At 41.6% G+C, this 16,164-nt stretch overlaps 1 protein-coding gene across 2 annotated transcripts in view; it reads right to left on the bottom strand.

Moving 5' to 3' along the window:
* LOC134225875 (uncharacterized) overlaps window positions 1–16,164 on the bottom strand; it is a 39,851-nt gene that overhangs the window by 4,629 nt on the left and 19,058 nt on the right. Inside the window, exons 2-3 of one of the 2 annotated variants that reach the window (XM_062706306.1) lie at window positions 8,730–8,822; window positions 8,047–8,426 (exon numbers count right to left, since the gene is read on the bottom strand). In XM_062706306.1, coding sequence (XP_062562290.1) covers window positions 8,047–8,426; window positions 8,730–8,822 — 473 coding nt within the window. Of the gene's footprint in view, window positions 1–8,046; window positions 8,823–16,164 lie in introns of both variants that reach the window. The other variant, XM_062706304.1, reaches the window with a different exon arrangement.

The raw sequence follows: 16,164 nt of genomic DNA, 5'->3' as shown, positions 1-16,164 counted from the left end.
ACGAGCTCGCCCAGCTCTACCGTGAACCCAGTATCCAAAAGGTAGGTAAAGCCGGAAGGGTCCGATGGCATGTTGCAAGAATGCCGGACAAAAACCCTGCAAAGATGGTGTTCGTTTCCGATCAGGCAGGTACAAAAAGGCGTGGAGCGCAGCGAGCAAGGTAGGCTGACCAGGTGTAGATCAACTTGTAGAGCGTGGAGCTCAATTGAGTATGGAGAGATTTCAGCTCGAACCGTGTCCTGTGGTGTCAAATTGTTGATTCATTGAAATTAAATTTCCTAACACACTATAGACTCTAAAGATACCCAAGTAATGAAGCAGCTTATATCGAGTCAAGTACGAGACACTGAAGACAGCCTCACAGTTGAGGTCGAAATACGTATCTGCATAACAAAACCTAGTGGAATTAAATGCAAATCACTTAACTCGTTTTAGACAGTTGAAATTCCACTAAAAGAGCTTACATTTTTTTTTTCTAAACACGTTAGTAGTTTTCCTTATAGAGCATTTAAAAAAATTTCCCTCGCGGGATGAGTGGAATAGCCAGATGTATGTCGTATTACGATATTTTTGTGCCGCACTATACATTTGCTATAGAATATGTACAGCCTTGCAAATCAATCGCACGCAAGGCAACCCCAATCCTCTCAACGAGCAATCTCTCACGATCGTACAATCAGAACCAGGGAGACAAACATTCCTTACCAGACGTTTGCTGCTGTCCGCCTGTGTAGTCGCCATCACGAAATCTCGGTTAACTTAACACGTGTGAAAAGCGAATGATAAAACCAGCGAAGGTGACAAACGGGACAATCTGTGGCCAGGCAAATAGACGCCCCAACGCCGGCACACTATCGGTGGAACACCCAGAGGGTAAATTTCAACGAAATAAAGGAGAAACATAGACTAGAAAATCACAACATTCACAGATCCGGCAACCTGTAAGGCCAGGAACAGCAACGCCATTTGCTCTCCTAGAGTTCACCATTGTTCGTGGGAAAAGGCGGTTACAACGGAGGCAGCAGCAACGACGGTAACATCAGAGTCCTCGCACAAGCGACTAAGCGATCCGCGTAGATCACGAAAGGCTCTCCGAGGAGGGCCTTTTATTGAAATCGCTCAATCTAGCGCTTCCCGACGGTAGTCAAAACTTTGTCACATCATCGGCAGTGCTAAAGCAACAGTACGTCTGGCTGAGGCAGTAGGCAGTATAGGTCGGCGTATTGTGCATCGCACACCCACAAAGGTTACGTTGAGCAGGGCTAGTCAGTGAAGACGAGCCGCAACCAGGGATGCCAGATGATATTTTCAAAAGTCTTCACAGTCGTTTAAAAATGTCTTCCAATGTCTTCAATATTAAGATGATGATTAGCGAGATTATGATCAGCGAGAAATTTCAAAATTCAATTGATCTTCTTCTCCTTCTCCAATCGCTCTATATTCCAATTGGAACTTGGCCTGCTTTTCAACTTAGTATTCAATTAGCATTTCCTCAGTTATTATTTAAACGCGTTTCTATATACCAGCCATTGTATGAGTATGTATCTTGTGTGGCAAGTACAATGGATACACTATGCCCAGGGTGTCGAGAATGTTTTCAACCCAAGGGCCTCATACGCCTGTCACTGGCGAACAAAGCTCGTGTACTCTGCATCGAAGCTTAGAACCGGTGTTAGGGCGCAATCGTTAATGTGAACATTTTTATATTCGGTTAGTTACAGCAAATAAATTCTTTTTCGAGTCCCTATAATCAAGCAGGTATCTCAGTGTTTAATTTTGATAAAATATCAAAAACAAAAGTGTGCATAAAAATTGCCTCGCCATAACAAAAAGGTGGTACACAGCACATGTCGCACATGTTGGGGTAGGGATTCAGTGTTCCACCTTCTCCCCCTGTTTCAACCCGATTGGCGCTTTGATGTTGCATGAAGAAGAAGACTGATAATCGAAAAAATCTCCACGGGAAACCATACGAAGAAGTTTTTAAAACTCTTCTCAAACATTCTAAAAGCAATTTAATTAAAAACGGTAAGCAGTCCGGGGTTGCATGCGGAGAAGAACGACCAACAAAATATCATCATCGTCAGTGATTCGCATCGGTGTTTACAATCATCGACAACGAGTGTGCGTGTGTGCTGTCCCGGCAGCGAGGAGAACGATTGAAGAGCAACTGGAGAAGAACGATCATCAAAACAAACCGACGAATGCAATTTTGCGGATCGTTTTGATGGTACCACAACGGCAGCCTCGTTCAGGAATGGAATGAGCATGATGATGAATGAAAGGTAGGCCTCGAATTAAGCGCATGAAAATATAGAAAATGATTGAAATTGATAGTTGTTAGATTATTGGAAATAGCGAGTATAGTTCCTTTGGGTGTTTGGGTTGTTAACCGTTACCGTGCCGTACCGTGACTTTGTACTGGCAATAGTCGGACAGCATTGTTTGTTACACTGACGGCTCCCTCCTCGAAGGTAGAGCGGGTGCAGGCGTCTATTCGCGTGAGCTGAGGTTGCAACAGCCCCACTCACTGGGTACACACTGGACTGTCTTTCAAGCGGAAATATTTGCCATCATGTGTGGAGTGCTATCCGCACTGCAGCAACCCATTACTTCATATAGCCAAGCAGCTATTAAAGCTCTCGCTTCGGCCAACTCAAGGTCGAAGCTAGTAATCTTATGTCGAACTCAGATTGAGTTAATATTTTACACCTTATATGGGTACTAGGGTGGTTCAAAAAATCGATTTTGCTCCACAGTGCTTATCTGATTCTTTACCATGTTCTGAGTGTCCTCTGAAAATTTGAGCTCATTTGGATTTAAACTGATTTAGCACAACCCGTTTCAAGTTCGCATGCAAATTAGTATGGGGAAATTTATTTTTTCATTATACTGTTAATGACTTTCCCCCATTAAGCGAAGGTTAAAAGAAAACCTTCTCAGCTAGAAGGAATACTCAACAACTTTAACCCAACGAAAATCGCATGTTGATTAATCGTCCCAATAATTAGTAATCGATTTTAAGATAGGTTGCGAATCTTTAGTCATGATCATTAAACTTCTTTGAGGGCATCACTGAAATGTGCAGTGCAACATAGTAGCCCGAATTTGTGTGTGTTATCTTTCGCGCCACAGGTAGCAATGTTGCCTGTTGATGAGTTATGCAATTAGCTGCAGAAAACCACGGAATAGATTAAATTCGATTATTAATTATTGGAACGATTAATTGAGATGCGGTTTTCACTGAGTGAAAGCTATTGAGTATTCCTTTTAGCTATTTAAGTTTTTCTTTTAACCTGCGCTTGATGGGAAGGCATCATTAACAGTATAATGAAAAAATTAATATCCCCATACTAATTTGCATGCGAACTTGAAACGGCTTGTGCTAAATCAGATTTAATGCAAACGAACTCAAATTTTCAGAGGACACTCAGAACATGGTAAAGAATCAGATGAGCACTGTGGAGCAAAATCAATTTTTTGAACCACCCTAATGGGTACCTGGCCATTCTTCCATAGCTGGAAACGAATTGGCTGATGAGTTAGCTCCTAATGGAGCATCACATGACTTTATTGGTCCTGAGCCAGGTATTCCAATATCCAAGTGTTGGGTGAAGGTTTTGGTTAACTCTTGGGCCGTCATTCAGCACAAATGGCATTGGAGTTGTACATCCGGGAGCCATCTCCGGTAGTAACAAGCTATTTAGCTAATCTGTCTAAACAGAATTGCAGTGTCTTAATCAAGGCCTTGACCTGGCATCACCTTGGTATCACCTGGCAAATATTCAACGCGTTGAATCATCTGTTTCTGATTGTGATTTGATCACAACTTGTGAATCCGAGGCCATCTGCGAGTTGTGGGGCTTGCCTATGATGTGGTGGGGTTTGACAGTGGGCCCTGGTAAATTCCTATAAAAAGCTGCGTGTACCCGCAAGTAGGCCCACCAAAGTGACCGTGTGCCGCTCAAAGCGCACTAGCTTAAGTCCTGGTGTCAGGTGGGACACAAAACAGACCTGACACGACGGCTCTCCGACGAGACTGGAGGTTTGCGCGCAGGCCCAATAAGTGGCTTGGAAAACCAATAATTACGAGCAATATAAGAGATAATACGACTCGATATAATCGGAAAAGACCTAGGCGACGAATAAAGGATCACGATTGGAAGCTTGGAACATGGAACTGCAAGTCGCTAGGTTTCGCAGGTTGCGATAGGATGATCTACGATAAATTACATCCCCGCAACGTCGTGGCGCTGCAGGAGATTTGCTGGCCAGGACAGAAAGTGTGGAAAAGCTGGCATCGACCGGTTCCCTTCTACCAAAGCTCTAGCACCACCAACGAGCTGGGAACCGGCTTCATAGTGCTGCGTGGCAGCCAACCAATGCAAGATGTGCAAACTGAGGATAAAAGGCCGTTTCTTCAACTATAGCATCATCAACGTGCACTGCCCACATGAAGGGAGACCCGACGACGAGAAAGAAGCGTTCTACGCACAGCTGGAGCAGACATATGATGGATTCTTACTGCGAAACGTCAAAATCGTCATCGACGACATGAACGCAAGGTAGGAAGGGAGGAAATGTATAGACCGGTCATCGGACTGGATAGTCTGTACACCGTATTGAATGATAACGGCCAACGATGCATAAATTTTGCAGCCTCCCGCGGAATGGTAGTCCGAAGCACCTTCATTCCCCGCAAAAATATCCACAAGGCCACATGGAGATCACCTAACCAAGAACGGAAAACTTAATCGACCACGTTCTATTCAACGGTAAATTCTTCTCCGACATCACGAACGTTCGCACTTACCGCAGCGCGAATATTGAAATCGACCACTATCTCGTAGCAGTATGCCTGCGCTCAAAACTCTCGACGGTGTACAACACACGTCGAAGTCGAACGCCGCGGCTTAACATTGGGCGGCTACAAGACGGTAGACTAGCCCAATGATACGCAGAGCAGCTGGAAGTGGCACTCCCAACGGAAGAGCAGCTAGGCGCAGTGGCTCTTGAAGATGGACATATACGGGAACATGCTTACGAACAAGTGCAAACAATCCCAAAATCTCCCGTGGCACCTATGAGAGGTCGTAGAGTTCTCTGCATCTTTCTTAAGTATGTGTCCAACAAACCATCCATCCCCTTCCTCAGCATTCGCAAGGACGTGGCCAGAACAGATCTCGGCTATTGGAGAGTGCATTGCTTCCATCTAAGAGTTAGTGATTAGTCCCAAATCAATATCTGTGGTAACGGATGAAAGTGATGCTACTCTCATACAATAGTCTTGGCTTGTACCACCTACGCTAAAATGATCTAATCGGTCAAACAACTTTTTCGTTCAATCGACCATTCCGGCCAAATGACATTTTCAGCCAAATAAACTGTTAGGGCAAACTACTTTTTCGGTCTAATTACCAATTCAGCCGAATGAGCCTTCCGGCTGATTGTCGCTTTCCGCCAATTGTCGACCTAATTAAACACGTGTAATTCGACCTAATGGAATTTAACCAGATGACTTTTGGCCTAACCTGTTATTCGAATAAATGTCTTTTCGTTAAATGACTTTCGGCCAAACGACAGACACAAGGCCGACAAGTGTTTGGCCGAATATTTCATTTGGCCGAACAAAAGTTGTTTGGCCGAAATTGCCAAACAGGTGGATATTTTTGATCATATTACCCGTTCAGTAATTAACATTTGGCTGTTTGACCAAATGACATTTTCAACCAAATGGCCCTTTCTGTCAAACAACCATTTCGGTCGATCGACATTTTCGGCCTTATAACCAATTCGGCCAAACGAACATTTCAGCCAAACGACGTGTTGGAGAAGAGTACTTCTTCGGCCAAATTATCTATTCGGCCGTATGTCGCTTTGGCCAAATGAATTTTTTGGCCAAACTGTTTTCCGTTGTATAATTGTTTTGCCCAAACGTTATTTTCGGTCAAATACTATTTAGATTGATGATTTTCGACTATTCGGCAAAATGGTTTTTGGACAAAATGTGCACTCGCTTGACTGTGGATATACAACAGTAAAGCACATGTGAAGATTGGATAAATCAAGCATCCGAAAGATATTCAATTTGCAAAAAAGAGCTAACAGCGGTGGAGGTTGGTACTCGGATTCTGATGGCTTTTCCGCAAACGTGACCTTTAAGTGGTCTTGTCGTGTAGGGGTTATCACGCCTATCTAAAGAGTAGGAGGTTGAGGGTTCGAGTCCCTCCAAGACACGTGGATTCTTTTTCGCAAATTTCATATCAATTTGTCCATTTGGAAACATGTGCTGTGCATATGCACAGCCAAGATAGTTAACAAAAAAAATAGATCTGAGTGTTTATCTCGGAATGCATATTGCGGATCTTTTCAAAACTTCCCTTTTTGCGGATTCCAACATCAACTCTAAAACTTGTCAACGTTCAATTTATTTTTGTATTAAAAAATCGTTTTACTGGTCTCCAATATAAGTTATAACATGAACCCAAGTTATGTTACTCCTTGTTACACGGTTACTCGTTGTGCTGTAATACCTAGGTATGTGGTTTTCATTCCGATCAAAAAGCCTTACCACGAATTAGTTGCGTGCAAATTTGATTTTAAACAGGAATCCCATGGGTACACATAATTCACCATTAAATGAGATCGTGCTATGTGCTGTTCTGAATATTTTTTCAGTGATTTGGTAATGCCTATCAGTAAATCATTTTGGTCTTACATTCTTACATTCATTTGATTTAATAAAAAAAACAATTGGTAGCAAGTTTTACACGTTTTGTATTGACTCCCGCCTCCCGGAATCCAAAACTAAATGCACTCGCGTTTTCAAGGGCACCATATTCAAAAGGGGAGCCATGCACAACTGTCAACGCAAGTTCATTTAGTTTTGGATTCTGGGAGGCTGCCTTTAAGCACCAATAAGAAAAAAATCATGATGATAATTAAAATAATTATTTGATTGAAAGAATTAAAATTGTCTGCCTGGCCAAACACATTTTTCGTTTAGAATTTTGAACTACGATTGCTACGATCTATTCAATAGTATTAACTAAAGACACTATAAACAATGATGGGAAATGTAACAATTGGAATAAAAAAAATGCTGTTTCTGTCAGAAAATTTGTTCTTTTAGCTTCGGAAACTCGCACAGTTGTAAAAAAGTACAACACGTTGAAGGAAAAACACAGTTGTACATAGTTCACTGCAGGGGCTGGACTGCGTGAGTGGGCTACAGAAGTTTAAAAACTTCACACGTAAAAAATATTAGGATCCACAATAAATAAATTTAACATAAATTAAATAAATTTAAAATAAATTTAACATAAAGGATGAATCTACATCTATCTACATTGGGTTTCAAAATTATTTTATTTGGCAATAGACTTAATTTATTTCACAGATTCACAAAAGTAGAACTATTCGGTACGTAATTATTTCCCAGAAATCTGTGATAATTTTCTATAGTGTATTGTAAAAATTACCGAAAATGTGTAAAATTATTTATCGATCAGTTCTGTTGTTAACCAATTTATTTCAAGTCTGTAGATTTTTGGATTGTTTGGGAATCGAGAAAAGATTAACATGATCTTTTAGTCATCTATGATTCAGTGATAAGAATATGTCATAGCAGTTCAATATCACAATTTCCGTGCGTTGTTCTAAGTTCTATGTCTAATTTTGTTATTGTTTCCCGTCTTTGTTTACAGTATCTTTAAAGTAAACATGCTTTATGAATTAGTATGGTAAAAGAAATATTTTGGATTTACCTAACTGCTGTAAAAAATGTCTGAAAAAGTTACTTCAGAGGTCATTTGTTGACCTAAGATTAGGCAAATGAATTGTTTTGATCTCATGCAAAAATACGCACAACATTTAAAATAAAATATTGAATACAGCATATTAAGGAATCTGATTATCTTTGCTTACTCATATGATCAGTAGTTTGACGTACATTTGTAAGTAGGATAAACATTTCTTAATATGTATCAGGTATTCATAAGACGTAAAACTGTGCACACCCATTCCAGCAACCCACAACCAACCTACCGGGTAATGCAGTCGATTCCGATGGTTTCCTCCTTGAACGAACCGTCGTCGTTTTCGAAGCCCCAGGTGATGGAACCGTCCTCGTGTTCTTCGCGCCACTTCCGCAGGATCTGGGCCACCGGTTTGCGGCGACGCTCATCCTCCTGCTGTTGTCGGCTGTGCGGCCGGTCTTCGTCATAGTGCTGCTGTTGCTGGCGGACCGGGGCCGGCCGAGAGATGACCTGCTGGGGCGCCGGACGGTACTGCTTGGGGGCTGGGGCTGGAGCGACGGGACGTTCCGAGGTTATGGCAAACCGTTGAGCGTTGGACGGGATATCCTTGTCGGTGGCGAAGAAACGCTCTGGAATCTGGGCACGCGGGATGGGGGCAGGTCGGTTCTCCTGTGAGTTGAAGCGGGAAAGGATGTTCTGTTGAATGTCACGTTGTTCGTCATGATCATCGGGGATGGAGTGCTGGGGAGGGGCGGGGGAGCTGTGGATAATCGGGATGAAGGGTTGGGAGAGTTCGTGTTCTTCGTGGTCTTCGGTAACGGGTTTCGCTTCCGGCTCGAGGAACTTGGGGGTGGATATTTGGATGGAGTTGGGAATCAGGGTGCGGATAGGCGCGGAGCCCGGTCGGCGCACGCGAAGGATTTGGGGCTGTGGGGGAAGCACTCGCTCCTCGCGGATCGGCACACCACGTACTACTGGCAGCGGGATGGCACCGGGGATATTGATTCGGGGTGGGGCTGGGCCGTATTGGGCGGTTGCTAGCGACACGAGTCCCACTAGGGGAATCTGGAAATGGGAGAAAATGGGAATGAAAGATGGTATATAGTAACAAGTCAATTTTGCATTATATATGAAGGCATTAAGGCAAAGTTTATTGATGTGCCGATGAACAATGAGCTTCCATTAACTTCAAATCATTTCCCGTATGCGACCATCAGTGATTCCGAAGCGAGGCTTTCTATTTGTGAAGCACAATTTTACACTTCGAAAATATAAATAATTCAATCAACAATTCCTTTCCTTAATTATCATGCAGAGAACTGCACCGTCGTGGTCATCACGTCGCTTGTACGATCATGCTTCGTACAACGCTTAACCAACATTGTTGTGTCCATCATCAAACGCCGCTCCACAGCTACGAAGTCGACAACGTCGCCGACGACATATGCGGTGCTTTCTTTTCGTGTGACTTTTTTTTTGCATATAATTGATTCAGTTCAACAATTTGCATTTTTCCGGTTTGCTAAACCACCTACCTACCTCCCGAACCCACACTCTGTCCTCGAAAGGAGGTGTGGGAAATTGCAGGCAATCAATAGCAACTGCACGCTCCGAACCATGGAAATCGAAAGTGGAGCCGGTTTTCCCCAGCGCGGTTTCAATTTTACCATTGGAAGCTGAGAGTTATGTAATGTTTGTTTTTATTCGAGCGGAAAAATGCACCTCGTCTCTTCAGTAATTTAAATCTTCGCAGGGAAATTGCATTTTAAACTTGACCATCGAGGGATAATTTTTCGCTTGAAATTGCTTTTCTTGTATGACAGTGTCAATTAGATAATTTTCCAATTAGTTTGTTACGACAATTTCCCATTTGCGGTGGCCTCGAAATGCCAAGACATAATTGTAGGCAAAGTTTTACTTTATTTTGTTCAAACTTGTCCACGACCATGGCCAATGATGCGAAATGGATAGATGAAAGTGACGCTTGGTGAACGGATTGTTATGTGGATGAGGAAGCATAATGTGCTCGTAGCTTAATGATCGAGCTCGAACATCATAATACGATCATTTATGCAGCCGGCTTGATCATAAGACATGTTCATATGACTTTATGATTACGCAAGAAGTCAATAAATAAATACGACTGATGAAATATCGATGATTGTGATTAAGTAATAAAAGTTTAATAGTCAATCGATCAATCAATCAATGCATAGATTTGTGTCATTGTAAAAAAATGATCAAATTTGAACATCATCTATTTTTTTTAGAAACTGCGCATTTCCAACGATACCGAAATTGGAATATAAACAATATTTAAGCACAGAGATGCATCTGAACACGAGAACGCGTGTTCAAAAAGTTCTGAACACTGCACACTAGACTGGCCCAGGAAACAAAAGGTTGTCGAATTCTACGGGGCACCCCCAGGATTGTGCCTTTGGGTAAGAAAATCAATCTCTGAAAATTTCAGCTCAATCGCTTGTTGCATAAGCTGGCGCAATTGATTTGAAGTTTGTATGGTGGTTCCAGCCAAAATGCATAGGAAAATACACCTCCATCACTCTTTCATTCAGGAAATTGGTTCGGTATGCCCGATTGAGCTCAGAAGCAGTTGACATGTTAAAGATCAATTCCACAGAACATTATAAGATAATTAAATGAAGTTTTCTATAGTTTCGGCTGATTTATTAGGGGTAAGGTTGTGCACTTTGGAATTCATTGATTGCCATGAAAAACATGCCATCAAAGGATTCTGTTCTCTGTTTAAGCATGAGCATTATGGTTTGAAATTTAAAATTGTGTACATGGAAATATTTGTTGCAGCGTTACTGGTTCTTTATTCAGGTTAAATTGTTGTACGGCACTCAAACTTATTTTTTCTTCTTTATTTCCACATTGAAATGCGTGTTTTTTTTTCTAATTTTCCGGTATGTCTTTTAACTAATTTTATTTGTTAATTATCTAAGACATGCATTCATCTCTGTGTCCCGTGCTTTCTTAACACTATCATCCTTATTTGCTATGACACATTTTTAGTTATTCTCAATACATTTCGTTAGTTAGGTTGAATTGAACCATGTAGGAATTACAATGTTTTAAACATAAACTAAACTTAACCTAATTTATACCAAGGGTACAAGAAGCTAATCGTTGCAATAGAAGACTGCAACGATTTTTGTTTAAAATTGTAAATTATGAATGATTTGTTTATCGGCTATATCGGTCAGTTCTACTCAAAGTATGAGGGAGTAGAAAATCGAAAGATAATTGAAAAATCATCAGATTCAAAACTTGCCCGGCTACAAATATATTATATTAACAATATGGTTCACTTCGAGCTTTTCCATACAACGAAATGGCGAACCATTTGCCGGTGATAACAACATCATCTAGCGAGCAAAGAGGAATCTAAACATGTTTTCTTCTTGTTTATTCTAGCAAATCCCATGGCGACGATGGCGACAGTCATGCAGCTGAAAAGATGACATTCGAAGGTATAGGGATTCCCATACTTTTTTGAATAAATCGATCATCAAATGATCGATTTTCCTTGTTTTAATAAAGTTTTACGATAATATAGAGAAAAACAAATTATGCTTCATATAGTAATAGTAGAAGCTGCTCCGACGTGGAAATGCTTGCTGCGCTGGTTTTCTACCCACAGCTGCTAGCATCTGGGTGTATATGTATATGCGCGGGAAGCTAACAATTTGTATGGCGAAAGCATAACAAGCGGGTTATCAAACTGTCGGAACTTGTGGTTTCTAAAAATGTGGTTTTACAGGACGGTGTTAGCTACACCCAAAATAATCTTCCCATCATATCTACGTGAAAAACAACGTGTTTTTTTCACAGCACTATTCACGTACCAATTAAGTGATTCAAAGGTCGAGGCACTCAATTTCACTCAATCGGCTAGCACTAGTGTGTTACATGAAGATTACGTGACTGTTTTATTGCTTTCATGACTGATCTAAATTAGATTGTTTTTCTTTTACTTTTTCGAAAATCTAAAATAGAACACAAAATTCTTCACCGGTTTTTATTTCAGAATTGAAAATCTAAACATAAATTTGTACATCTTTGTCTTTAAACTCAAATGAATGACATAAAATCCATTATAGCACTCATTTGGATGCTATAATGAAAAACCAACATCAGATCAGTAGTTACATGACTACATTTTGCTGAATCAGCTGGGGTAATGATGGCCATGACATCAGAATTTTCCAAAGGCAAGTTCAACTATCGCTTCATGGCTTGTCGAGCTACGCATTGTGGTACGATAACATGGAATATGACGGTTCTTTGCAGCAACATGATTTATTGGTAAGAATGATCATTTGAAGTAAATCAGTTCGTACCGTTTTGTTACAGATTTATCATATTAGAGCCCATTTTCCGTCATTGCAAAATAAAGTATGTGGAACTCGTTGCAAAACTAATTTTTTTAAGCACTCTTAGTATTTATCCAACTCGACAAGCCTGGTTAGATAAACGTATAACTCGATATCGATATCAAAATAGTAGTTTGTGCAACAAGTTGCAAAAAGATGATTTTTTTCAGCAGGAGTCGTACGTTTATCGAACGAAGCTTGCCGAGTTGGATAAATACTACGAGTGCTGAAAAAATCGAGTTTTGCAACGAGTTGCACACGCTTTTTTTGCAATGACGAAAAATGGACTTTAAATATGACAAATCTGTACCAATATTATACTTGTACATGTCCAATTCCTTCTAGAATTTACTCAACATGATCATTCTTGCCGTGCCACATTGCATGGTTCGATAAACCGTGAAGCGATATTGATATTGACATATGCATTAGGCAAGTGACGAAGGCATGACAGAGCATGTCATTTGTCAAGCGTAAAATAAGCACATGGAAGAATGGCAAAAATGTGCAGTAAACTCTATGCGTCAAACAAATACATTTGGTTTTTAGCTGTTTTTAGATGCGTGCAGTTTTGCAGTCTAAAATTATTTACAATATTTACACATTTCAATAAAAGCTAACTCAAATCAATATTTACCATAATTACCATTAGAATTTTTAGAGTACGCCATTTATTATATGATAATTGGTATTTCGTATTGAAGAGGCCGTTTGCAACATGATATTCAATTCATTTCGGGCTGTCAAAAGAAATCTTTTCAAACAATATAATGAAGATTTCAGTATACTAATTATTGTAAGATAAGTTTTTCTTATAGGAAACCGAGCTAGAAACGCATGTGCAATAAAGTCACTAGATATAAAGTCTGGCGAAGACACTGCCAGGTCACCAATCGAACTGTCATTTGCGGGATCCAATCGAATATGACGCTTCGAATGGGCTTGCAGCAATTGAGAGTATTGAGATAGTGCTGAAAAATATATTGGAAAATTATTCAAAAAAACATATCGACAACATAGCGACCAGAATAAATACACATGATCAAATGGTATAAATATTAGCAAAAGCATAGTCCAAACCAGTGTTTTTACGTTATTTGGCTACTAATGAAAGTGTGGTATCTCTCAATGGTGCATATTAGAATCTATTATCTTCATTGACAAATTCTCCCAGAAGTACTTTTAGTATTTTCGATCTACGTTGGGTTCTTTTTGAGCTTATTGGAAAAAGCGGGTAAACAGAAAATGTGACCTTCCAGTTTCCATCTTGTATTTTTAATCCACCCTCGTTAGTTCTACAAACCCGTTTTATGCAAAATTCTCAATAAGGTTTTCTACCCAACTGTCAAATCTTAGCTGGAATAATTCCTCATTCTATATAAATTTAAATGCATTCCAAATGTTATATTTAAGCTATTCTTCAACGTATCTTGTTAAATTTACTTTCAACCAGATTCAACCAAAAAAAACAATAAAGTGCGGATTAAATAGTGACAAAGGATATCTCAACTAATTTTAGATACGTATAATAAGCCATGCAGACAACTTGCTGTTTGTCTCAGACAATTCATTGATTTCTTTAATGTCAAATTTCCCAAAGAATCATGACGCCTCTGTGTTGCAGTCAAATGAGCATATGGGCACATGGTGTGCGAAACAGAGAGCGAGTAGGTACAATGCGAGAAGAACGTAAACCTCCACAGTAACCTCGTGTAGCTCTCTAACTGCTTCAGCGAGCGTCAATTTCGAAATGGTGCACCGGTATGGTCCCGCCGGATACAGTTCAACGAGCTATATCAAATTTATTATACATTTCCACAAAAATATGCCTACCACACTTCTGCTACAACATTTGATTTTCCGTTTGCATTCGATTAAACATAATCGATTAAGTTTGCAAAAAAACATCAAGCATCCCTATATTTTTTCATGATGACATTTTGAAGTGTGTGTAAAACGATCGTCATATTTTGGGTAGTTCGATTTACGTGTGTATCGATCCTTTCGGACGCGAGTTGGCGCCACATGTGGTGTCGCCAAAATTTCGTGAGAGTGAATCATATTGTTAATATAGTATATTTGCCGGCTATCGCTTTAACCTGTTGCCAGGTTAGATTTCGGTCGATTTCTTTTATTTCTTTATTGAGGCTTCGCCGCCATGAGCCTCTGGGTCTGCCTCTGCTGCGATGTCCCGCTGGGTTCCAGTCTAATGCTTGTTTACAGATTTCGTTTCCGCCCCTACGTAGAGTGTGGCCGACCCAGCCCCACTTCCGATCCTGAATTTCTGTTTCTATCGGCCTCTGGTGACAACGACGATGGAGCTCGTTGTTTTGAGATCCAGTTAAGAGGCCACCAGGCCCGAATTATATACCGCAGGCATCTGTTGATGAACACCTGCAGCCGTTGAGTGTTCTCCACTGATACACACCATGTTTCGCTAGCGTATAACAGCACAGATTTCACGTTAGAGTTGAATATTCGTATTTTGGTGCGTTCACTTATCTGCCTGTTTTTCCAGATATTTCTTAAACTCGCAAAGGCAGCCCTTGCTTTCTTGATCCGTGCGCCTATGTCGATCTTGGTACCACCGTCTGACGCCATTTGGCTACCAAGATATTGGAAGATTTCAACATTCTCCACTGGTGCCCGGCTACTGTGAAACTGGAAGGAGTCACCGTGTTTACATCCAACGATTTGGTTTTGTTGACGTTGATGACTAAACCTGCCGAGGAGGAGCGCTCGGCAAGGTCGTTGAGCTTACTCTGCATATCAGAGCGCCGTTGCGCGAGGAGTGCAACGTTATCAGCCAATTCGAAGTCGTTCAGGTGCTCCATGGTTATAGGCTGCCATAACAGCCCGCGGTTTGGTTCACGGTCAATCGCATCTACCAGAATGTCATCGATTACGATGAGGAACAGTAACGGTGATAGAATACATCCTTGCCTCACACCAGCTACGACCCGGATAGGGTCGGACAGGACCCCATTGTGCAACACTCTACACGAAAAGGCCTCGTACTGTGCTTCGATGAGACCGATGATTTTCTCAGGCACCCCCTTGCGTCCGGGCTAGGATAATTTTGCACAGAACTTTGAGAACGGTACACAGCAACATAATGCCTCGCCAGTTATCGCATACAGTCAGGTCACCCTTTTTGGGCACCTTCACTAAGATACCTTGCATCCAGTCGAAAGGGAATGTTGCGGTGTCCCAGATATTACGAAATAAACGATGCAGTAGTTGAGCGGATGTCATGGGGTCAGCTTTGAGCATCTCGGCTGATATGCGATCGACCCCTGGGGCTTCATTCGATTGCATGCTTTGTATGGCTGTTTGAATCTCTAGCAGTGATGGAGCTTCGGTATTGACGCGTGTTATACGTCGAATCCTAGGCAGATCATGCCGAGGTGGTGATGGCCTGGCTGGCACTTGAAAAAGTTGTTCGAAGTGCTCGAACCAGCGTTTCAGCTGGTCAGTTGGGTCGGTTAATAACTGATCATTCGCGTCTTTCACAGGCATCGTTGCATTTATCTTCGCCCCGCTTAAGCGTCGTGAGATATCGTAGAGGAGGCGAATGTCCCCGGTTGCAGCGGCTCTCTCTCCTTCGTCGGCCAGAGAGTCTGCCCACGCTCGCTTGTCCCGTCGACATGAGCGTTTTACTTCCTTCTCAAGAGCCACGTATCGTTGACGGGCTAGGACTTTGGCTCCTCTGGTTTTCGATCGCTCTGTCGCGGCTTTGGCTTCTCTTCGCTCCTCTATCTTCCTCCATGTCTCATCGGTGATCCATTGTTCTCTCTGGGTGCGTAGTTCGCCCAGATTGTTCTCGCTGGTGGCGATGAAGGCATTCTTGATGGCGGTCCATTGGTCTTCCACGCTGCCACCTTCCGGAATATCTGCAGCACGCGTCTCCAGTTCTTCAACGAAGGACCGTTTCACCGTGGCATCTTCCAGTTGGCGTGTGTTGAATCGTTGTCCAACTCTTTCCTCCTGCCGACGAATCCGCGCAA

Source organism: Armigeres subalbatus, chromosome 3 (assembly GCF_024139115.2).
Source record: "Armigeres subalbatus isolate Guangzhou_Male chromosome 3, GZ_Asu_2, whole genome shotgun sequence".
Lineage (NCBI taxonomy): Eukaryota > Metazoa > Arthropoda > Insecta > Diptera > Culicidae > Armigeres > Armigeres subalbatus.
Note: the sequence above shows the minus strand (reverse complement) of the source record. Positions and strands in the feature narration are given on the sequence as shown.